Here is a 25,899-nt window from a genome sequence, read left to right on the forward strand (position 1 = left end):
AGTATTGTATTCAGTTTTGATGTCCCTACTATACAAAAGATGCCATGAAGCTGGAATGAGTTCAGAAAAGATTTACAAAGATATTGCCAGACCTTGTGGGACTGGGTTATAGGGAGAGACTGGTTAGGCTTGGCATGTGGGAGACTGAGGGGTGCTCTTAGTGAATTATGAACGGCATAGATAGGATGAATGCACAGAGACATTTTCCCAGAACTGGGGAATCATGAACTCGAGGGCATAGGTTTAATATAAGCAGGGATGATTGAGGAGCAACTTTTTCACAGAGGTTGGTACATATATAGAATGACCTGCCAGAGGAATTAGTTGAGATAGATACAATAACTACATTTAAAATGTGTTTGAATAGGTAGATGGATGGGAAAGGTTTGGAACAATGGCTGACTTAGGCTGAGAGACTAGACTAGGAAAAAAGATTCTAGGGGGAGAAAGAGGTGACCATGGCTGTCAAGTGAAGTCAAGGGCAGTATAAAACTAAAAGAAAAGGCGTACAACATAGCAAAGATTAGTGGGAAGCTAGAGGATTGGGAAGTTTTTAAAGAACAACAAAGGGTACCTAAAAAGACAATACGGGGAGAAAAGATGAAATACGAAGGTAAGCTTGCCAATAGTAGAAAAGAGGATAGCAAGAGTTTCTTCAGCTATATAAAGAGCAAGAAAGAGGCAAGATTGGACGTTGAACTGCTAGAGAATGATGCAGAAGTGATAATGGGGAATAAAGAAATGGCAGAGGAGTTGAATAACTTTTTTTGCATCAGTCTTCACAGTGGAAGACACCAGCAACTTGCCTGAAATTCAAGAGAGTCAGAGTGTGAAAATTAATGGAGTGGCCATTACTAGGGAGAAGGTGCTTGGGAAGCAGAAAGGGCTGAAGGTGGATAAGTCACTTGGGCCGGAAGGACTGCACCCTAGGGTTCTGAAAGATTGGCTTTAGAGATTATGGAGGCATTGGTAGTGATATTTCAGGAGTCACTAGATTCAGGAGTGGTCCCAGATGATTGGAAAATTGTGAATATTACCCCGCTGCATAAAAAGAGAGCAAGGCAGAATAGTGGGAACTGTAGGCCAATTAGTCTGACTTCAGTGGTTGGTAAGATTTTAGAGTCCATTATAAAGGATGAGGTTACAGAATACTTTGAAGTTCATAATAAAATAGGCCAAAGGGGCTTTGTGAAGGGGAGGTCTTGCTTGACAAATTTGCTGGAATTCTTTGAAGAAGTAAATAGCAGGATAGATAAAGGAGAGTCAGTAGATGTTGTTTACTTAGATTTTCAGAAAGCCTTTGGCAAGTGCCACACGTTAGGCTGCTTAGGACAATCAAAGACCACACTATCAAAGGGCAGATACTAGCAATGATAGCAGTTTGGCTGGATGGCAGTAGATAAAGAGTGGCAATAAAGGGAGCTTTTTTCTGTTTGTCTGCCGGTGACTAGTAGAGTTCCGCAAGGGTCGGTGCTGGGGCCGCTACTCTTCACGTTTTATATTAATGATAGGGACGAGGGGATTGAGAGTTTTGTGGCAAAGTTTGCGGATGATACGAAAATAGGTGGAGGGACAGTTAGTGTAGAGAAAGCGGGGACTCTGCAGGACTTAGACAGGTTGGGGGAGTGGGCAGAGAAGTGGCAGATGGAATATAGTGCAGCAAAGTGTGGAGTCATGCATTTTGGTAGTAGGAATAAAGGCATAGACTATTTTCTAAATGGGGTGAGAATCCAGAAATCAGAGGTGCAAAGGGACTGGCATTTAGTTCAAGAAGGCTTGTATACAAAAACAGGGATGGAATGTTATAATCTCTTTTAGGAAGATCAGAAATTTATTTAGTCAGAGGTTGGTGAATCTGTGGAATTCTTTGCCACAGAAGGCTGTGGAGGCCAAGTCAGTGATATTTTTAAGGCAAAGATATAGATTCTTGATTATTATGGGTGTCAGAAGTTATGGGGAGAAGGCAGGAGAATGTGGTTAGGAGGGAGTGATAGATCAGCCATGATTGAATGGCAATGGGCCGAATGGCCTAATTCTACTCCTATTCCTTATTACCTTATGACTTATGACATGAAGTACATCTGCACTTCAGCTCGGGTCATTACAAAATGACCTGGACCCAGTGGTGCCCGCATCCAACTTCCACCACAGTTTGTGCTCTACAGCTGCGGTTACACTGTGTGTTCCTAGCAGTCCTCCCCTTCCCGTCAGCTGGCCATAAGAACAATTCGGCCCAATAACTGCCAGAGGAGGTGGTGGAGGTAGGAACAGTAACAACATTTAAGAGGCATCTGGACAGGTACTTGAATAAGCTGAGCATGGAGGGATGTAGTAAATAGCCTTCGATAGATACAAAAAGCTGGAGTAACTCAGCGGGCCAGGCAGCATCTCTGGAGAGAAGGAATGGGTGATGTTTCAGGTCAAGACCCTTCTTCAGACTGGTTAGGGATAAGGGAAACGAGAGATATAGACGGTGATGTGGCAAGATAAAGAATAATGAATGAAAGATATGCAAAAAAGTCATAACCTTGATAGTTGACATGGACACAGTGGGCTAGAGGGCCTGTTTCTGTTCTGTACAGCTCTATGGTCCCATGTGCAGCATAAAGTATTCTCTTGAATATTTACAAATTTAGGGGTTACAGGTAGAAAAATATACTTTCTGCTAATTATAAAATAGCCATGAAAAATTCTCAAGAATTCATTAACAAAAAAATTCACATTAACCAAAAATTATAATGCATGATAACATATAACATATAACAACTACAGCATGGAAACAGGCCTGTCCGGCCTTACCAGTCCACGCCGACCATTCTCCCTGACCTAGTCTCATCTACCTGCACTCAGACCATAACCCTCCAATCCCCTCCTATCCATATACCTATCCAATTTACTCTTAAATAATAAAATCGAGCCAGCCTCCACCACTTCCACCGGAAGTCCATTCCATACAGCCATAACCCTCTGAGTAAAGAAATTCCCCCTCATGTTACCCCTAAACCTTTGTCCCTCAATTCTGAAGCTATGTCCCCTTGTTGGAATCTTCCCCACTCTCAAAGGGAAAAGCCTACCCACGTCAACTCTGTCCGTCCCTCTCAAAATTTTAAAAACCTCTATCAAGTCCCCCCTCAACCTTCTACGCTCCAAAGAATAAAGACCCAACCTGTTCAACCTCTCTCTGTAGCCTAAGTGCTGAAACCCAGGCAACATTCTAGTAAATCTCCTCTGTACCCTCTCCATTTTGTCGACATCCTTCCTATAATTTGGCGACCAGAACTGCACACCATACTCCAGATTCGGCCTCACCAATGCCCTGTACAATTTCAACATTACATCCCAACTTCTATACTCGATGCTCTGATTTATAAAGGCAAGCATACCAAACGCCTTCTTCACCACCCTATCCACATGAGATTCCACCTTCAGGGAACAATGCACAGTTATTCCCAGATCCCTCTGTTCCACTGCATTCCTCAATTCCCTACCATTTACCCTGTACGTCCTATTTTGATTTGTCCTACCAAAATGCAGCACCTCACACTTATCAGCATTAAACTCCATCTGCCATCTTTCAGCCCACCCTTCCAAAAGGCCCAAGTCTCTCTGTAGACTTTGAAAATCTACCTCACTATCAACTACTCCACCTATCTTAGTATCATCTGCATATTTACTAATCCAATTTGCCACACCATCATCCAGATCATTAATGTAAATGACAAACAACAGTGGACCCAACACAGATCCTTGGGGCACTCCACTAGACACTGGCCTCCAACCTGACATACAATTGTCAACCGTTACCCTCTGGTATCTCCCATTCAGCCATTGTTGAATCCATCTTGCAACCTCACTATTAATACCCAACGATTTAACCTTCTTAATCAACCTTCCATGTGGAACCTTGTCAAATGCCTTACTGAAGTCCATATAGACAACATCCACAGCCTTGCCCTTATCAATTTCCCTGGTAACCTCTTCAAAAAATTCAAGAAGATTAGTCAAACATGACCTTCCAGGCACAAATCCATGTTGACTGTTTCTAATCAGGCCTTGATTATCCAAATAATTATATATATTGTCCCTAAGTATCTTTTCCATTAATTTTCCCACCACAGACGTCAAACTAATAGGTCTATAATTGCTAGGTTTACTTTTAGAACTTTTTTTAAACAACGGCACAACATGCGCAATGCGCCAATCTTCCGGCACCATCCCTGTTTCTAATGACATTTGAAATATTTCCGTCATAGCCCCTGCTATTTCTGCACTAACTTCCCTCAATGTCCTAGGGAATATCCTATCAGGACCTGGAGACTTATCCACTTTTATATTCTTCAAAAGTGTCCGTACCTCCTCTTCTTTAATCCTCCTAATTTCCATCACTACTCTACTTGTTTCGCTTACCTCACATATTCACATAATAAGTGAATAATAATAATATATTCCTTTTTTCGTCCCACACCAGGGAAATTTAATGTTCTAACAAATATTAAAATATTAGCGTGAGTGTGTTCAGGAGGTAAGTAAAGCAATAGTGTATGTTTTATTTTTCTTTCTCATATTCTTGTTATTTATGTCAGTTGGGCAATTCATCCAGGTGCTAATAATGTACAATGTATGCAACCATAAAAACAACGAAGCATAAAATCAAAGGAATGTTGTTTCTTTCAGTTTTACAAATTTACATAGGGCTTTTATCATAGTTCAAAATCTACAATGAAAAGATGACTTAGAATTACATACAATATTTAAAGAAACTTACAGTAACTTCTGCATTGTATATTTTCTCATTTGTATTTGGTATTTATTTGTCACTTTACGGCAACATTAAGTTAATCGGCTAATCTGATAAAATTGCATCCTCTGTGATAAAAGGGTTCCTGCACGTATAAAAGAATGTTCACCATAACATAACTGACAAACTTCTGCAACGTTACTTCTGAAAATTACTCAAATTGTTTCTGAAGCATTGATCTGCAGTTTAGAACCAGGAAAAACAACGATTCGGACAGTAAGTCAACCATTCTTGGCCGATCAAATGGACTTGATCAGTAAAGATATTTAATAATGTATAAATAAGCGGACATCTGATTACATGCACCATATAATTTATTTAAAGTCAATGTATGGTTAGTGCATTAAAAATCTTCTTAAAGGCTTTCAATTCAATTTAGATTTTTGCTCATTACAAATTTGTTGTGATTTAATTGTGCAAATTTGCCAAACTCCAAAAAATGTTTTCATTTTTTTCTACCTAAAGTAAATTATCCGTGAAAGCATTGAAAGGCCAAATCATACATTTTGCTTTTTCCAGCCAAGATTTGTTCTTGCTTTAAAATGGTTGAATGTTGAACTTACGTTACACTACACTTTAACTCTGCTTCCCTGCATCAATTAAAGCTGCACCAACTGAGAATATTGGCAAGTTGCTTGCAGTATATTTTGGCATTATGTAGCACAGCATAAACATAGCTTTAAAATATTCAAACAATGTTTTATCACCACGCAGTGTGTATATGGTATAGTGTTTATAAAATCTTACCTTCTGTGTTGTTGAGATTCTATGTAATTTATAAAGCCAACGTATTTTCTGTTGAGTACTGCTTTCTTTGTTCTCAAATCAATAGAAAGGTAATTTTTCCAAGACCAGTTAATGTTGAAAAAATATTCCCTCAGTTGTGATAAGAAAAAACAGTTATCAACAAAAGCAAATTTATTCAGCCATAATCAGTTAAATCTGCTGTAAAAGTGAGCGCAGAGGTTACGTGGCGGAACTTGTAGGCAGATAGGGGTGTCAGTTTCTTGGAACTGTGACCTATATCCGCACTGCAGCACTACCGATTGTACTGAATATGTTCCATGTTCATTAACATGACCAAATGTCATAATTGTGTTTGCACAATATGAATGATATAAATGTTTCTTAGGCTAGAGCGTCTTTATACAACAAATTTAACACCATTTGCAAGTGGTTTACACCTACCACCATTATTTCAAGCAGTTGTTAAATTTCAACTCCAAATTGGTGTGAGTTCCTCCTGTTGAGCTTTAGCGTACTTGATTCCAGTACCAGGTTGAATAATTAAGCTGCATTTACAGATATGGTGATATAGTTGTGGTGTAAAATGGCAATAAATATTAACATTTTTATTGTAAATATTGATTTGTAGAATCTAATTTTGGAACATAAGAAACAGAGCCAGGAGTAGGCCAATTTATCCTCAAAGCTGGTCCACCATTCAATAAGTCGACTCAAGCACCTCTTTCTTGCTCTTGCACGATTCCCATTAACTCCCTTGTAGTTTAAAATGTCTGTCAATCTCCTCCCGGAATACATTCAATGACTCCATCCGCAAGCATACTGAGCCAGAGAACTCATAGATCCATGACGCTTCCACTCCCTTTCAAATGGCACTCTGCTATGAATTCGCAGATGCTATGACACCTGTTCTTTTACCTCATCCCTTGCACTCATGTGGGACTTAAAGATCTCATTACCATTTCTGACAATGTTTAACCTGCACCTTTACACCTTCTCTGAATCTTCATTTCCTTTAATAGATATTTCTATCTTCATCTCAGGGGATTGGCTATCAACCAGCATCCTACAGAATCTTCCGACTCTCAACCATACATTCTTAAACCTTTTCTCCCATATGATTCATTTCATTTTCCCAGTCCCTCCATTTCCCTGAAATTTCCTCTAATAATGTCTCTGGGATATCTTCCTTTTCTCGAACTGTGGCTTCCCCTCTCCCATTGTTGACAGAGCCCTTAATACATCGCCTCTATTTTCTGCATTCTGTTCTAAATCCCTCTATTGCTGGCTAGTACAAGAAAGAGTTGCCTTGATCCACACTTCTAAACCCAATAGCCAATTTACTCAATAGCTCATCTGTTGCATTTTCTTCCAGCATGACACATCATACCTCCTTCCCCTTCCACTGGTTTTAAATAAACTTTTCCTTCACTGCCCCACTCAGAGGTAACTGCCTGTGGTCTTCTGCACTGTTACAACATAAACACAAGGAACAGTGCCTCGTCCTTCGTCTGGGCACTTTGCAGCCTTCCAAACTCAATATCGAATTTTACAACTTCATGTAACTCTCTTTCTTTGCTTGCATCAAAGCCGGAAAATTCTACTCTCTGCCGGAAAATTCTGCTCTAACATCTATTTGCAATATAGACTCAGATTGTTTCTCAGTTAGCACAGTCTGACTTGCAGGAAAAGACCCAAGCGTTGGAGTAACTCAACGGGTCAGGCAGCATCTCTGGAGAACATGGTTAGGTGATGTTTCGGGTCAGGACCATTCTTCATACTGGTTGTAGGGGAGGGGAAAGAAAAAAAGAAGAGAGGGAGGACAGGAAAAAGCCTGGCTGGTAATACGTGGATTTTTGATAGGCAGATGGTTGGACAAAGGTCAAAGATGAAAAGACAGAAGATGTGAAACAAAAGAATTGAAGAGTTGCTAGAGGAAGGAATGTAGGTAGGAAGGAAAGGAGAGAGGAGAAATGGGTGTGAGTCCAGGTGGAACATGGGGGGAGGTGAAAAAAAGCAGGGGGTGTGGGGGAAGGGGGTGGATTTGTAGTTAACTAAAATTGGAGAATTCCATGTTGATACAATTGGGTTGTAAGCTATCAAAGTGGAATATGAGGTGCTATTCCTTTAGTTTGCATCACTCTGGTAATGGAAGAGGTCCAGGACAGAAAAATCAGTATGGGAATGGGAAGAGGAGTTCAAATAGTTAAGAACTGGGAGATCATGTGGGCTTCAACGAAACGGTTGCCGCATATGCTTGGTCTCCCCAATGTACAGGAAGCCACATCAGGAGCACCAGATGCAGTAGATGAAGTTAGAAGAGTGAACCTCTGTTTCACCTGGAAGGACTGCTACTATTCCTGGATGGAGGTGAGGGACATGGTAGAGGGACAGATATTACATCTCCTGTGGTTACAGGGGAAAGTACCTAGGTTTGGGTGGAAAAGGAGGAGTGAACCAAGGAGTTGTGGAGGGATCTACCTCTGCGAAAGGCGGAAAGGTGGGAATGTGAAGATGTGACTGGTGGCGGGATCATATAGGTGACGGAAATGTTGGAGGATGATGTGTTGGATGGGGAGGCTGGTGGGGTGAACAGTGAGGACCAGGGGAACTCTATCCTTGTTCTGTTTGGGAGGGGAGGTGGAGCGAGAGCAGAACTATGGGACACAGAGATGCGGATGAGGGGTCCATCTATGACAGTAGGTGGAAAAACCCTGTTTACTAAAGAAAGATGGTGTCCTAGAATGGAAAGCCTAATTAGTTTACAGGTACAGCTTGGAAACAGGGTCTTCGGTCCACCGTTTTTGTGCCAACCAGTGATCTCCCGTACACTAGCGCTATCCTACACACTAGGGACAATTTACAGAAGCCAATTAATCTACAAATCTGCACGTCTTTGGAGGGAAACCAGAGCTCTGGAAGAAAACCCACGTGGTCACAGGAAGAACTTACAAATACTATAGGCAGCACATGTAGTCAGGGTCAAACCCAGGTCTCTGGCGCTGTAACGCAACAATTCTACCACTGTGCCACTGTATCATCCAATCTTGGGAGATGGGATGGAGACGGAGAAATAGGAGATAGCATCTTTGCAAGAGGCAGGGTGGGAGAAAGTGTAGTCCAGATAATTGTGGGAGGTAGACACAAAATGCTGGAGTAATGAGACAAGCAGCATCTCTGGAGTGAAGGAATGGGTGACATTTTGGGTCGAGACTCTTCTTCAGACTGGAAGAATTGTGGGAGGTAGTAGGTTTGTAGTAAATACACTATTAATACCCTCCTAAACTACTCCAATAGCACCTCACAAATTTGCGACTTCTAACATCAAGGACTTTGGTTACATGGAAACATGCCTGTTCTCCAATGGGACATTGTTTTCTCTTAGTGGATCATGGAACTAATTTTCAAAATGAGGTGAAAGAAAGTCTTCACATATTTTTGAGGCAAAGGTAGATGTATACTTAATAAATGTGGGGTGGGGGGGGGGGGGGAGGGGGGTGATGGCTTACCACAGATGGACAGGAAAACAGAGCTGAGTAAAATCAGTTCAAGCATGATTTTATTAAATGCTTGAGGGGCTGAGTGGCATACCTCCAGTCCGAACTGATATTTTCCTTTAATTGCCTGGAATGGAGTCGTGGGTCATATGGCCATTTCTTTTTGCCATGCAAATAAATAAGAAAGGGGTGGAAACCTTTTCCAAGCTTCTCTGTCCACCAAACATCTCTTCATCAATTTTATATAAAATATAGTTCTTTTGGTTTCTCGTCTTTATTCATATTTTTTAGTTGATGTCATTTTATTTTATGTTCCTTCATCTGGTATAAAGAAATTATAAATTCATTTGAATTAGGGGTCCTAGCCTATAAGCTAATCTTTTACAGAGCATGTACTGGCTTTCATGCATCATCAGCCTACAATGCTTTTCTCATTGCAGTAGAATTTTTCGGCCTTGTCATTTTAATCTATCTACTTACCAAAAGCACAGCAAACTGACTCTCATATAAATTCCTTTCCCGTGTTTTGAATAAAGTAAAAATTCAGTGTCTGTGTCATTATGCCAGATTGAACCACAACAATTAATTTTAACTGGTAATTGAAAGCTAGGCAGATGCAATAATTATTTTCCTGAAATGCCTTAAAAGTTAAACTTGACCCTGTTGGATCTGTGATTATTTTATATTATGTTGCATTATGAATGTCACAATGAAAAAACATAGGAGTATAATTAGGCGATTCGGCCCGCTCATGGCTGATCTATTTTTCCCCCTCAACCCCATTCTCCAGCCTTCACCGTCTCCTTTGATGTCCTTACCAATCAAGAACCTAACAATCTCCAATCATCTCTTCTATTACTTTTAAATACCTGATGGGTCAGAGATAAATTTCACTTTCCCATTTTAATTCAATTATTCTCAGTTTTCCCTCCAGGAAAACATATGATGTCAATGAAATATATACATTCATAGAATAATATATGAGTATATATACACATATATACAGAAAATCCAAAACCATGAATTGAAAAAAAATCAATAACATTTTCTGTTATTTAAAAACGAAAGTATAATTTCCTTCACTGCTATTGTACTTGCACATTTCTTCTACATGGCATTTTAATACATGTCAAGCTTGTTATGATTGATGTACAAGTAAAATCAACTTCATACGCTATTATTTGACTGAACAAACATTTAGGTAGAAAAATACTAATGCATTAATTCAATGCCATATAAAGCACTTCAGTCATTGGCACTTTGAAATTAAAATTGAAATTACCAGCAATGCATATCTGTCTGGAACATAAAAAACTTTCAGTGAAAGTCATTCTTGAAAACCAACTAAGCACTTAGCATATTTTTTGTGAATACATTCTAGTATTTATTTAAAAAGTGAAGAATTTGCTTATATAAAAATATTAAATACACTAAACTAGGCATAACCCAAATTGAGGTGTGCCACACGTTCTTCAGGAATAGTACTTGAGTCACAATCTCAATTGTGCAAACATGCTGACAGCATTACCACCTGGGAGCTGTTGTTATTTCTTCTCATGAACAAAATAAGCTACCGAACCTTTGTTTATATATTTTGTTTTTAAATTTTAATCATTCTGTTGAAATAAATCAATGGTAATATCTAAACAATTCAGTTGAGATCGTGTTCCTCAGTAGATCAACTCAATGTAAAATTCTATCTATATAAAGTAGGTGTTGGGTTTTTAAAAAGATGAATAGTTATAAAAGTACTTTGCAGGAAAAAATGTGTTAATTAAAAAAACGCATGTAAAATTACAGAAAACTGTATCCCCAAAAACATTTCATTAAGGCAATCTTGCTGCCACATACAGTTTTAGTTAAACAGGATAATGAACAAAATGTCAGAAAGTGTAACACAATATGAAGAATGGCTCATATTAATTTGCAGCTCTGGAGAATTTATATGCTCCTTTTAATAAAGTTTCAATATATGAGCATTTTATTTAAAGAATTAAACACAACTTATCATTTCTGAAAGGTTTAATGTCCTTAATGCTATTTACAATATAAAATTTATGATGACACCAGAGAGATCAAGAGTATGAAACTATTTTTAGTTGAAATCTAAAACTGCTTTAGTACTCTAAGTCCTTTTGTGAGCATTTGTTTTTCATTCTATAGAAATAAATTATTCTGTATTCCAAGTTATACATTTTGTCACAAAATTAATGTGAAACATCATATTGACCTTAACTTGCCTGAATCTTTATTCCAGCTTCTGCAAATGCTGCAACTGTCTTCAAAATGGTTGGCCTTTGATAAAATAGCTCTGACAATATGTACAGGGTGGCACACCAAAAAAAGAAAGTAAAAAGAAACTGACTTTGCAGTTGATTTTGTGAAGGAATACCCTTATATAATGAGATTACTGCATTATCACCTGATAAACTAATTAGGTCTTGAAAATATTTTCCACCATTTTGCTGTATGTGCATTGTGTGTATGTGCATTCTTTTATCAAGTCAATTGCATCTTCAGAGTAATTGTGACATCATAAAATGCCCAAATGCGCATAAAATGATTTTAATTAATAGATACTTCTTTTGAAAATGTTAAAAGAATCCGAAAGGAAATAGAACATTCCATGTGATCAAATATAATTTCTAAATCACTTTATTACAAATGTAGCATATTTAATGGGTAAAGAATCAAAAAATGCAGTTCAATATTGCTTTGCATAGTCAGCATATTAAAATAGTGTAATTAAGATCATGTGATCATTTTCTTGGCATGTTGGCAACCTCTTTATTGGGGTTTTCATTTTAAGTAGAAAACAGAGACTTAAACTTTCAAACTGTCAAATTTTCATTTCTTTTCTTAAATTAATTGAGAAATATCTGGCAAGCATAGAATCAATCATTTCTTTTTTGGTGCATAGATTCAATTGAATCTTGGTTCATGCCTTCTAAGAATTTTTTTAAAAAGACACTTGGGCAGATGAATAGGAAAGGTTTAGCGTGATATGGGCCAAATGCAGGCAGGTGGGACTAAAGTCAATCGGGCTCCTTCATTGGCATGGGTATGTTGGGCCGAAGGGCCTGATTCCGTATGACTCAAAAAACACATGTAAAAAACACATGTCTTTTTTACAACGCCATTTGCTTTGTATTAATATAATGTTGAACATGTTGCCTGACAGTGATAAAAGGCGGGAATTATTACATCTTTTCTAAAAACAACAAAAATCATCAATGTAGGCACAATAATTTATAAATACACACTATTGCCAGCAACAATTTCAAATTTCAAAGATTATTAATATACTTGGACTGAAAGAAGTCCAATAAAATTTTCTATTTTGGATAATAATGTTCATAAGGTTAGAAACATTTATATTTTAATACTGACCGGCAATCCTTTGGATTATCACTGGTAATTTAATAAACATGAGGAAACATTATCAGTAAATTAAATATTAATGTAATTTAAAAGCTTGACGTTTATCTTTCCCAAATTTAATTATTCATACCATAAATGTTTAAATGCTCCAGCAAGTTTTTCTTAAATTTGTATTAGAATAATCTGAAAAAGAAATTCAAACCAAATTATTTAAAAAATGATAACTCATGAGTGATTTCAAATTGTCTCCTTCTGTGAATAGGCTGTAATTTTGCTGTAGAATTTTTATCTGCACAAGTCTGATTAGTCTTTAATCATATAGTGCTGCTGAGATGTTTAAAAGTCGAGTACGTAATTGTAATTATCTGTGTGATTTTAAGCACCTTATATAGTTATTTTTTAATTTGCCATTAGTGGCCATGATTCGTATCTTGTACTGACTGCTTTGTACATTTTTATGCATATGTTTAAATTAGATAGAGGAAATGTGATTTTTTGGAATTTCTACTTTAAGGGATTGTTAATTCACTGACATCAAAATTTATTCACTGACATTCAAGTTCAACAGATTCAACAGATTCAACAGAGCTTTATTTGTCATTCGGTACCAAGGTACCGAACGAAATTACATAGCAGTCATACACAAAAAAGAACACAAGACACATGACCCCAACACAAACGTCCATCACAGTGACTCCAAACACCCCCTCACTGTGATGGAGGCAACAAAACTTCCACTCTCTTCCCCACGCCCACGGACAGACAGCTCGTCCCCGACCGACCCGCACAGTCCCCGCAAGGGGATGGAAGTCCCCGCGGCCGAGCCGCACCGGGCGCTGAAACATCCCGCGGCCGAGCTGGGCGACGGAAGGCCCCGCGGCCGAGCCATGCGCAGCTAAGTCCTGCGGCCGAGCCGCGCCGTGCGATGCTAGGCCCCGCGGCCGAGCCACACCGGGCACCACTAAGTCCAGCGGCCGAGCCGCACCAGCGATGTTAGGCCCCGCGGCCAAGCCGTGCCGTGCGATGTTAGGCCCCGCGGCCGAGCCGCACCGGGCACTGTTAAGTCCAGCAACCGAGTCGCACCAGCGATGTTAGGCCCCGCGGCCGAGCCGCACCGGGAACTGTTAAGTCCAGCGGCCGAGCCGCACCAGCGATGTTAGGCCCCGCGGCCGAGCCGCGCCGGGCGATGTTAAATCCAGCCGAGCCGCACCGGGCGATGTTAAGTCCAGCGGCCGAGCAGCACCAGCGATGAAAAGTCCCGCGGCCGAGCCGCGCCGGGCGATGTAAAGTCCCGCGGCCGAGCTGCACCGGGGATGTAAAGTCCCGCGGCCGAGCCGCACCGGGCGATGTTGCGCCCCGCAGCCGAGCCGCACCGGACGATGTTAAGTCCAGCGGCCGAGCCGCACCGGGCGATGGAAGGCCCCGCGGCCGAGCCGCACCCCGCGCCGTGAGGAAGAGACCTAAAAGAGAAAGGTTTCCCCCACCCCACACCACCACCCCCCACACATACACAACCAAAAAAAAAAAAACATCCCAACACCGACACACAACAAAAAAAAGGAAAAAGGAAAAAAGACGAACAGACTGCTAGTGAGCCGCAGCCGTTAGGCGCCGCCACTTCCGCTAATGGAAGGGAGCTAGATTTCTTGCAACTGGGCGGTATTGTGGGCCTGAAGAAAGTTTAACTTTCTTTTTTAAGAGAAAAAAGATTAGGAGGATGTGTTTTCAAGAAATATAAAAATATCTAAAAGAGGATATATAGGAATATGAAAAAGGAACAGGAGCTGTGGATAAATGTGATGTTATCCACTTTGGTGGCAAGAACAGGAAGGCAGATTATTATCTGAATGGTATCAGATTCGGAGAAGGCGGGGGGGGGGGGGGGGGGTGGGGGTTGCAAAGAGACCTGGGTGTGCTTGCACATCAGTCATTGAAAGTAAGCATACAGGCAGTGAAGAAAGTCAATGGCATGTTGGCCTTCATGACGAGTGGATTTGAGTTTAGGAGCAAGGAGGTCCTACTGCAGTTGTACAAGGCCCTGGTGAGACTGCACCTGGAGTATTGTGTGCAATTTTGATCTCCTAATTTGAGGAAGGAAATTATTGCTATTGAGGGAGTGGAGCATAGATTCACCAGGTTAATTCCCGGGATGGCGGGACTGACATATGATGAAAGAATGGGTCGACTGGGCTTGTATTCGCTGGAATTTAGAAGGATGAGAAGGGATCTTATGAAAACATATAAAATTCTTAGAGGATTGGACAGAGTAGCTGCAGGAAAAATGTTCCGGATGTTGGGGGAGTCCAGAACCAGGGGTCACAGTTTAAGAGTAAGGGGTAGGCCATTTAGGACTGAAATGAGGAAAAACTTTTTCACCCAGAGAGTTGTGAATCTGTGGAATTCTCTGCCACAGAAGACAGTGGAGGCCAATTCACTGGATGTTCTCAAGAAAGAGTTCGATTTAGCTCTTAGGGCTAAGGGAATCAACAGATATGGGGAAAAAGCCAGAACGGGGTACTGATTTTGGATGATCAGCCATGATCATATTGAATGGTGGTGCTGGCTCAAAGGGCCAAACGGCCTACTCCTGCACCTATTTCCTTGTTTCTATGAGCTAAGGTAAATTTTGGTCCCTCAGAAGATGAAACTGGGGAACTAATAATGGGAAATAAGAAAATGGCAATGGCAATGAACAAATAATTTTTGTTCATGGTAAAAGCTAACCAATAGTTAGCAAAATCAAAGGGCAATAGGCAAAGAACACGTTACATCATTGACAGTCGCTAGAGAAAGGTACAAGGCAAGCTAATGTATCCAAAGGTTGACAAGTGCCTTTATTACTTGGGGCACTGATAACTTGCATCCTGGGATCCTAAAAGAAGTGAATGCAAAGATAGTGGATGCATTGGTTTCAATCTTCATAGACTCTGGAATAGTCCCAGTGGAGAGGGAAAACCCATGTTGGGAAGCCCTAGCTGCTCTGATACCCATCATTGGCAAAATGCTGTAATCCATTATCAAGGAATGCAGAAATCATAAAACAAGCAGAGTCAAAGGGTTTTAAGAAAGGAAATATATTTATGATAAATTTAATAGAAAGTTATTTGAAGATCTGATCATCAGGGCGAATTACGAGAAACCAGTTGGTTTAGTTTAGTTTAGGTTAGAGATACAACATGGAAGCAGGCCCTTCGGCCCACCGAGCCTACGCCGTCAAACTATCAGCCATTCACACTAGTTCCATGTTAACTCACTTCCTATCCACTCCCTACTGCTAGGGGCAATTTTACAGAGGCCAATTAACCTACAAACTTGCATGTCTTTGGGGTGTGGGAGGAAACCAGAGCACCCGGAGAAAACCCACACGGTCACCTGGGAGAATGTGTAAACTCCATACAGACAGCACCCAAGGTCAGGATCGAACCTGGGTCTCTGGTGCTGTGAGGCAGTGGCTCTACCAGCTACACCACTGTGTCACCCAGTAGATGTTGTGTATTTAGATTTTGAGGTACTCAGTCAAGTAACAGATAAAAGATTAATGGGCAAGGTAAATTTTCTCACAACATGGGTAATGTATCAGCATGAACAGAAGATTGGCTAAATAGAGTTGTGATAATTAGGTCATTTTCAAATTGTCAAGCTTCAACTAGCAGGATGCAAGAGAGATCTATATGGGCATCAGCTATGTACAATTTTATTACTGCAGATGGAGGGACCAGGTGTAATATAATCAAATTACTGATGATACAAATATAATTGGGAAAACAGATTATATGGGTCATGGAAAAGGTTAGAAAAAGGTTAGATGGATAGAATAAGTGGGCAAAAATTTTGCAGATAGGATCTCTTGGCATATTTGCTCTTCTAATTCCCATTGATTATTTAGGGGCCTAAAGTACACTCCCAACAAGGTAATCATCCCTTTTGTATTTCTCTGTATCCATATTGCCTCACTGGATGAACCATCAATAATGGTAACAACATCTCTTTTACCCCCACTTCTATCTCTCCTGTCGTACCTGTACCCTGGAACATTAAGCTATCAGTCCTATCCCTTAGCCAGGTTTCTGTAATGGCTACAATATCCCAGTCTTGTTTACCTAAACATGCACTGAGTTCATCTGCCTTACCCATTAGGCCTCTCCCACTAAAATAACTGCAGTTAAATCCAACAGTCCTTCCTTGCTCCCTGCCATGCTTTTTATCTATGTTGGTTTGTGATTGTGTGTGAAATTGCTTATTTTTATTGCTCTTATTGCTGGACTGTGGGTGACCTTTCATCTCACTGCACATCTTGTATGTGTATGTGACAAATAAACTTGACTTGACTTTATCACCTTCTATACAAACTTCCAGCCTCTCATCTGCCTCAGTCCGGTAGTGGATCCCGCTCCCCTACCATCTAGTTTGATGATCAGTACCCAAGCTGTGTTTTCAAATGAATAAATTACCTCCACATATTTCTTGTTGCATATTCATTAAAAATCTCAACAACTAGTTTCTGATCTTTCAGTCTGCAGAAGGGTCTGAATCCGAAACATTTGCTGGCAACTCCCTCCACAAATGCTGCCTTACTCAATGGTTCCTTGAGCAGTTTGTGGTTTGTTCCAGATTCCAGTATCGGCAGTATCTTGTGTCTCTATTTCCTTATCTTACCTGAAACCATTCCCCTTGATGCCAGGAGATGGCGTTTTAACAAAAATCTAGTATTTATTTAATGCACTGTACCGTATTATATTTTTCACAAAGAAATAAGGAAACCATAAATTTCAATATTCATATTCTATTAATCCACTCTACAGGTTGCCAAATGCTTTCTGAACATTTTCAACCACCATTTTTTTCATAACACCAAAATAAGAATGCAAACTTTCTTTTAATTGCAGAATTTTGTTTATTTACTTAGACATGTCTTTTATTACCTTCTATATGTTAAGGCTGCTTACTATCTCACAAACCTGAATGTCAGCTTGATTTTATTTTATCTGTCAATAATCCATTAAGAGTTGTTTGAATCATATTTGTATATTCACAGTATGTGGTATCCATAAAATGCAGCATCTTGTAGTGCAATTGAAGAGAAAAAGTAAGTCACCTCGTGCAGAAAAAATGTCAAGAGGGTGGTTACATTTATTTAAAGATCTGCTATTCTGTAATTAATGTCTCATTGAAAAGCAAATACTGCTGTTATAATGGAATAGATGCAGCTGGTACTGTGGTTTTGTTCCTTAATGTTTTAAATAGAACTGTAAGGTCGTTGGCAGTAAAACAACATTTTGTGCATGTCTTTTGGTTTAATAGATATTCAAATGAAAATTCAGAAACCATTTTGAAATGTAAAGGAATGCTTAATTTTTTTCATTAAAAAGGTAAATCTCTAAACAAAGCATAGCTTTAAGAAAACAGGTGCTTCAGAGATTGACTGTCCAATGAAGCCTAATGGAACCTGACCATATCTGTTGTGTTCATGTCATGTCAGATTTAAAAAAAAATTAAATCCCAAGGCTCTGATTTGAGATTTAACCTTATACCTGAGATGACCCTGAATTTGTTACATAAATGTATATTTTTAGAGATCCCTGGACAAGAGATACAGGTTCCAGATCATTTTTGTTCTACAGTACTAAGGGACCAAAAATTCCATGACATTAATCTCATCAAGCTCAGTTACCAAAATGACTAGGATCACTCATGGAGACAGATCATCCAGTCTGTGGCTATAATGTTTGTTGCCTTCCATTTGACTCTGCAAATAACTCCTCTTATAACAGTATTGACGAAATAACAATTGAAAATTTTAACCTACAGTGGGAGACTTTAACTTTTTTTAAAAAGCTATATATTTTGGTCAGTCACTGGAGATCCTTTTATAACCTGGATAACAATGTTGACCAGTCAAAATATGCTGGTTCATTGTGCATTGACCCACGTAATCCTGGAATCATTATCCTCCATAGAGTTTGTGCTGTAGAATATTTTGCAACAAAAAACAAAATACCTTTTGCCTACTTAACCATTTGTTGGACTTGCATGCTAGCTTTTTGCAAATCATGTGTACCTCGTTCATTTGCAGTCTCTTGCCATTTAGAAAGTAATATATTTTTTGGTGTTTCTTACTGAAATATATGACCTCACACTTTCCCCACATTAAACTTCATTTGATAATCTTATTCCTACTCACTCAATTTATATTTTATTACTGAATCACGGTATCCTTACTTCCAACATACTATGTTGGAAACATAGAAAATAGGCGCAGGAGTAGGCCATTCGAGCCAGCACCGCCATTCAATATGATCATAGCTAATCATTCAAAATCAGTACCCTGTTCTTGCTTTCTCCCCATATCCTTTAATTCCTTTAGCCCTAAGAGTTTTTCCTCATCTCAGTCCTAAATGGCCTACCGCTTATTCTTAAACTGTGACCCCTGGTTCTGGACTTCTCCAACATCGGTAACATTTTTGCTGTATCTAGCCTGTCCAATCCCATAAGAATTCTACGTTTCTGTAAGATCCCCTCTCATCCTTCTAAATTCCAATGAATATAAGCCTAGTTGATCCATTCTTTCATCATATATCAGCCTGCCGTCCCGAGAATTAACCAAGTGAACCTAGGCTGCACTCCTTCAATAGCAAGAATGTCCTTCCTCAAATTAGGAGACCAAAACTTCACACAATACTCCAGGTGTGGTCTCACCAGGGCCGTGTACAACTACAGTAGGACCTCCTTACTCAAATCCTCTTGCCATGAAGACCAACATGCCATTTGCTTTCTTCACTGTCTGCTGTACCCGCTTCTTACTTTCAATGACTTCTTCTTATCGAGCCCACATTACAAGATTAGAAATAGTTCAGCCAGAGCTGAGCACACTTCTCGGCATCTGCATACAATGGTGTCTTGCGCTTCTTGTGCGTGCTGGAAAGATTGGTGGGAACAGGGCTGCGACGTGAACGCTCTTTCCTTGACCCCCTTTCAGTGACTGATGTACAAGGATACCCAGATCTCATTGCACCTCCCCTTTTCCTAATCTGACACCATTCAGATAATCTGAAGTCTGAAGAAAGGTCTCGATCTGAAACAGATAGTTCACCAGATTAATTTTTGGGATGAAGTGTTAGTTAGGATGGATGAAAAGAGATTAAGCAGACATGCTCTTCAAGCTGGGTGGGACGTCATCTTGTTGAAACATACAGAATTCGTATGAGACTTAGGTAAGGTACATTTTTTGGGGGGGAAAACTGCAGATGTCGAAAATTAGAAATAAAAACAGAAAATAGTGGAATCATTCAGCATGTCAGGAAGTATTCATACAGAAAGAAACAGAGTTACTATTTCAGGTTAAAAATCATTCATTTGAACTGGGGGGAAAAGTACAATAAATTAGTTGTAAATTGTAGAAAAGGCACGCGTTTCCCTGGTTGGAGCATCTAGAACCAGGGAGGACAATTCAGAATATAATTTTTCACCATATAGTGGTGAATCTTTGAAATTCACTACCCAAGGGGGCTAAGGCTCACTCAATGAATATGTCTATAGAAGGGTCTCAACCCGAAATGTCACCCATTCCTTCTCTCCAGAGATGCTGCCTGTCCCGCTGTTACTTCAGCATTTTGCGTCTACCTTTGAATATGATTAACACGTAGATTGTTAGAGTTTTGGATATTAAAGGAAACAAAACTAGGAGGTGAGAGCAGAAACATGACTCTGAGGTAAAAGAGCAGCCATGATCTTATTGAATGGCATTATAATTGCTCCATAATCCACCTGCCTTGGACACTACTATGAAGTCTTCAATAGTCTTCTATGAAATATTGACTATGTTACTCTTTCCACTGATACTGCCTGATCTGATGAGTATTTCCAGCTTAAACTGCCTTTTTAAAATACAGCTTGAACTGCTTTTTTTTAATTTGGAAAATACTATAATTGGGGCAAACATCCACTATCACTCATTTATATTTGAACTATTTTTAATTTGTCCAGCTCTTGTTCCACCTTGCTTTTTGTGATTATGGCACTGGCTGACGTTTATTGTGTACGGTTTGACATCAGCTTTCAAGCCTCCGTGCCTTGCAGCAATAATGGCAATGCATGCATCTTTAAAGATTTTTCTGTATTTGCACATGTTTCCAAATGTAATTTCAAAATATCTGTATAAATGTTCAAAGTATTTTTCCAACTGAAATTTTGTCTGCTTAGGTAATCCTTGCCTTGTTATGTCAGTTACTAAGTTTAGTCAGCTAAACTATTGACCTTTCTAATTGTTGGACAACTTAACAAATTTATTTGCCCCAGTATTTCCAATGCGTCACCTGAGTAGGTCATGAGACTAACTACACTCTGTGCTTCCCTGATAATTTGATTCCTCTGGCAGTGACGCAACTGGTAGAGCTGCTGCCTCACAGCTCCAGCAACTGCTTCAATTTTGACCTCTGGGTGCTTTCCGTATGAAGCTGGCACGTCCCCTGTGACCATGTAGTTTTTTCTTGGGTGCTCTGGTTTCTTCCCACATCTCAGGTTGGAAGGTTAGTGTGCCACTCCAGTACTCCCTAGTATGTTGGTGAATGATATAATTTGATGATGTCGATGGGAATGTCAGGAGAATAGCATTAGTGTGAATGGGGATCAATAGTTGGTGTACCTCTGTAGAGAAACAGCTTCTTTCCATACATGTGACTCAATGAGTCGAAGACTAAATTTCTTGCTGTAAGTAACCTTTTCTGTGATAGAACAACCCACAGCTCTGTCAGTCTGCATTTATACCATATAAACACTGAGCAATACCATGGCTTTAAAATGTCTTCTGGCACAAATCTCACTTAGTCTGCTTAAAATAAAGGGCATGTGGTAAATTGCTGCCATTATTTCTATCAAAGGAATTTTCACACACAGTGTACAGCCTGTTTCAAGAATAGGGTTTTCGTTACTGCCTTCCGAATAAAAACTACCATAAAGTTTGTACCTGGTAATCGACAAAATTCCTTTGCATTTTTCACTGCACTTTCATCGAGGTTGAAATTTTGCAAATCAGACCCACTGCGAGACACCCAACCACATGGAATGGATCCATTTGTCATTTAGGCCAAGCACAAATTTATCCTACAATGCATATTTTTAAAATTCACCAAACGTGATAATGTCAGGGTAGATCTTTCACTGCAACAAGGTAGTTGTTAACTCTTTCTCTGGTTTTCCAAATTCCTCATGCATTAGGGGGTATGGTTCGAGCGCTCTTGTAACTCAAAGAGTTCAAGAGTCAAGAGTGCTTTATTGTCATATGTCCCAAAACAGAATAATGAAATTCTTACTTGTGGCAGCATAACAGTATAGTACATAGTACTGCACTGTACATAATACTCGGTAAACACCCTAATAAACAACAAAAAATGTTCAGGAAATATATAAACAAACAATAGTGCAAAGACAAAAACAATGCTCCCAAGTCTATGTAGTTCAGAGTTTATTTAGAGGTTGTAGTGTTTAATAGTCTGATGGTTGATGAGAAGACGCTGCTGCTGAACCTGGATGTTACAGTTTTCAGACTCCTAAAGCTTCTTCCCAATGGCAGGAGTGAAATGAGAGTGTGGCCAGGGTAGGTTGGGTCTCTGATGATGCTGGCTGCCTTTTTGGGACAGCGATTCCTGTAGATCCTTTCGATGGTGGGGAGTTCAGTACCCACAATGGACGGGGCAGTGTTCACCACATTTTGCAATCTTCTTCATTCCTGGGTGCTTGAATTGCTGAAGCAGGCCGTGATGCAACCAGTCAATATGCTCTCTACTGAACACCTGTAGAAATTCAAGAGAATATTTGTTGACGTACTGAATCTCCTCAATCTTCTAAGAAAATAGAGGCGTTGATAAGCTTTCTTTATGATTGCAGCAATGTGGTGGGTCCAGGACAGATCTTCAGAGATATGCATGCCCAGGATTTTGAAGCTTTTGACTATCTCCCACGCTGTACCATCGATGAATACAGGTTGTGGATCCTTGACCTTCCCCTTCCAAAGTCAACAATCAGTTCCTTGATATTACTGATGCTGAGAGTCAGGTTGTAGATCTGGCATTGTTTCGCCAGTCCATTGATTTACCTCATATGCTCTGACACATCATCACCTGTAATTTGTCCAAGATTGGTAGTGTCATCGGTGAATTTGAAGATGGAGTTAGAACTGTGTATTGCTAGTCATGAATATAGAGTGAGTAGAGCAGGGGGCTTAGGACACAGCTTTGAAGTGCTCCTGTGCTGATTGTGATCAAGGAGTAGGAAAAAACCTGCAGATGCTGGTATAAATCGAAGGTAGGCAACAAATGCTGGAGTAACTCTGAAGAAGGGTCTCGACCCGAAACGTCACCCATTCCTTCTTTCCAGAGATGCTGTCTGGCCCGCTGAGTTAATCCAGCATTTGTTGCCTACCTGTGATCAACGAGGAAGTGATGCTGCCAATTCGTAGACTGTAGGCTGCTGATGAGGAAGTTGAGGATTCAGTTGCAGAGGGATACACAGAGACCCAGTTCTGTGAACTTGGTAACCAGTTTGGAGGGGAGGATTGTGTTGAACACCGGGCTGTAGTCTATGAACAACAACCTGACGTATGTGTTTTTATTGTCCAAGTGGTCCAATTTAGAGTGGAGAGCTAGTGAGATCTCATCCTCTGTTGACCGGTTGTGTCAACCGGTAGGTAAATTGTAATATGTCCAGGTTTTTGTTGAGGTAGGAGTTGAGATGCGCCATAAAAACATCTCTAAGCATGTCATCACCATGGATATTAGTGCCACTGGTCGCTTGTCATTGAGGCATGTCACCTTACTCTTCTTGGGCATCAATATTATTGATGCCCTTTTAAAGCAGGTACGAACCTCAGACCTTCATAATAAGGCTGAAGATGTCCGCAAAACCTCCAGCCAGTTGGCCTGCACAGGTTTTAAGAATACAACCAGTTAAACCATCGGGTACAAATGCTTTCCCAGAGGTCACCCTCCTGAACGATCTTCTGACATCCGTCTCTGTGACTGAGATTGTAATATCATCGGGGCTATGGGGGCCCGGGAAGGCACATCAGCATTCTCCCTATTTGAAGTAATTCTACAATTTTACTTCTACCTCTGGCTTGGAACTATTAGATTAGTCAGCTGTATGTCTCCAATAAGATGGTCTACTTAACAAGTAATATTACCACGATTATCCACCTTGAGAAAGAATGTTCTTAGCCATGCAGAGGATTTCCATCTTCTCCTTGACTGCTTGATTGCATATGCCTTGGTGCTTATGCAGTTGCTCTGTGCATGAGCAGTTATTTGGTTCAATTTCCCACTAAATAATGCACTCAAATATCCTGTGAATTTAATTCTTCTCCAACCTATGGAAGGACTTCCCCTGTGGCAGACAGCAGGATGACTCCTGTGTAATTACTGCAATTATCCTCTTTCTTGTAGTCTGATTCTGACACTCTGAGATTTTTCTCTTCTCAGATAAAGCAATGAAGGCCATGAATTCAAACCGGAATACTTCTCTGCTCCATTTTAGTACTACAGCTTGTATATTTTCTGGTCTAGAAATCACATCCTTTGAGTGATCAGGTGGCCTTGTCTATCCCTTGCTGGGCTGGGGTGGCATCAAGGACATTACCGATGGTTTGCTGTGGGATGGAGTCATAAGTTCATGAGTTGTAGGAGCAGAATTAGGCCATTTGGCCCATCAAGTCTACTCTGCCATTCAATCATGGCTGATGTATCTTTCCCTCTCAACTCATTCTCCTGCCTTCTCCTCACAACCCTTGATACCCTTACTAATCAAGAACCATTATAATCTCCACCTTAAAAATATCCATTGACTTGGCCTCCACAGCCTTCTGTGGCATTGAATTCCTCTGACTAAAGAAACTCCTCCTCATCTCATTTCTAAAGGTATGTCCATTTATTCTGAGTCTATGGCCTCTGTCCTAGACTCTCTCACTAATGAGTCAAGCATATTTACATCAAAGATAGAGGCTCGGGTTTTTTTCATCTGCCCTCAAGAATTCTCAGCCTTTGGATACCTGCAGATCTGTTTTTGTTTAAACCCGAGTTGTGTTGTTGCTTCCAGATAGCGATACAGATCATGCTGAGATTTATAGGGTGGAATTATATCATGGCTTCATATCTTTCATATGATTTTGAGAAATCAGATCACATAATGCTGTCCATTTCAGTGCTAGTCATTCAGTTAATTACCACGGAATGAAACACAATGACAATTACAGGTCATTTTTCATCACTGCAAGTTCAATCCAACACTTGCTGCCATTTCAAGTTATTCAGCATTGAAATCAGCTTTTCAGCCCAATTTGTCCATGTCTTATCTGTTGTGGTTTCCGCACTTCTTCATTGCTGAGAGAATTAGACCTTGTTGTCCCAGGTACATTTATTGTTGGAGATTCCTGGGACAACCTTCATGATGCAGCCCTGGATAGAGAAACTACTGGCCCCATAATTACCTTTCATCCTGCAGTCCCATAGTACTAACCATCTTTGATCGGTCTCCTAACTAACCCTGGTTTTAGCCTCTTCCACCCTCTCAACACCCTATGGTGCTCTCAATGAACCTGGCACTGACGCCCACTGATGAACCCCAAGATCAACCCAATGTTAAACACTGACCCACCCGGATGACAGTAACCCCCCTCACCCCCACCCTTTGCACCTGGCACTTACCTGGTCACCAATTACCTTTTGCATCCCAACATTGAATAATGTACGGATAGATCTCTTTGTGAGGTCCGGCTTTATCCTTCACTTGGTCCAACCCCAAGCCAGGTGGCGGGTGAGGCTGCCAACCCTCTGTCCCACTCAGCCTTTCCCTGATGCCATCTTCGGCACCTTGTCGATCCTAAAAGATGCAACCCTCCTCCCCCCCCCCCCCCCAAATTTGTCAACATATAACTTTACAGAAATTGGACTGATGAGGCCGTGAGGGTGCACTTGGGTGTGGGTCTTACAATGTTCACACCAGGCTACAATCCCCCCCCATCCTTGCGGCGTCGGGCACACCCGGGGTCTCGTGCCCTACATCAAGGCAGATAGTTGCAGCCGCATCCCGTGCAGGACAGCCAAGATAACACGTTGCCGAACCGGAGCTTCTTTACATGCCTTGTTATTGAATCGGATAACAACAAATAATGGCAGTCTCAATAGAGGAATAGAGGATAATTTTCTTTCAGCCAAAGGCCTGCCGAGCCACAGACGCTCTTCCAGAACTGTGGCCCCGCGCCGACAGTTGGCTGCGAGCGGGCACGGTTGATCCCTCGTGCCCACTGCTGTCCCCGCGCGAAGAGCGCCGTGGCCCCTCGCGCCCAGGGCTGTGGTCCTGTGCGCTCAGAACTGTTGTCCCGCGCGCCCAGTTGGCCCCGCTCGCCGACAGTTGGCGCCACGCGGGAACGGTTGATCCAGCGAGCCCGCAATTGGCACCTCGAGGGCACGTTGACCCCGCGTGCCCACTGCT

General features: G+C 40.7%; 1 protein-coding gene across 3 annotated transcripts in view; it reads right to left on the reverse strand.

Moving 5' to 3' along the window:
* The window catches only part of zap70 (zeta chain of T cell receptor associated protein kinase 70), an 82,406-nt gene extending 57,163 nt beyond the window's left edge, over positions 1-25,243 (reverse strand). The window contains exon 1 of one of the 3 annotated variants that reach the window (XM_078423527.1): positions 25,113-25,243. Coding sequence is in view for 1 of the 3 variants with exons in the window: in XM_078423530.1 (XP_078279656.1) it covers positions 25,113-25,136 (24 nt within the window). In the remaining 2 variants the exon portion in view is untranslated. Of the gene's footprint in view, positions 1-5,545; positions 5,668-25,112 lie in introns of those variants that run through there. The other 2 variants (XM_078423530.1, XM_078423529.1) reach the window with 2 other exon arrangements.
* Between the last annotated feature and the right edge of the window lie 656 nt (positions 25,244-25,899).

Source organism: Rhinoraja longicauda, chromosome 28 (assembly GCF_053455715.1).
Source record: "Rhinoraja longicauda isolate Sanriku21f chromosome 28, sRhiLon1.1, whole genome shotgun sequence".
Lineage (NCBI taxonomy): Eukaryota > Metazoa > Chordata > Chondrichthyes > Rajiformes > Arhynchobatidae > Rhinoraja > Rhinoraja longicauda.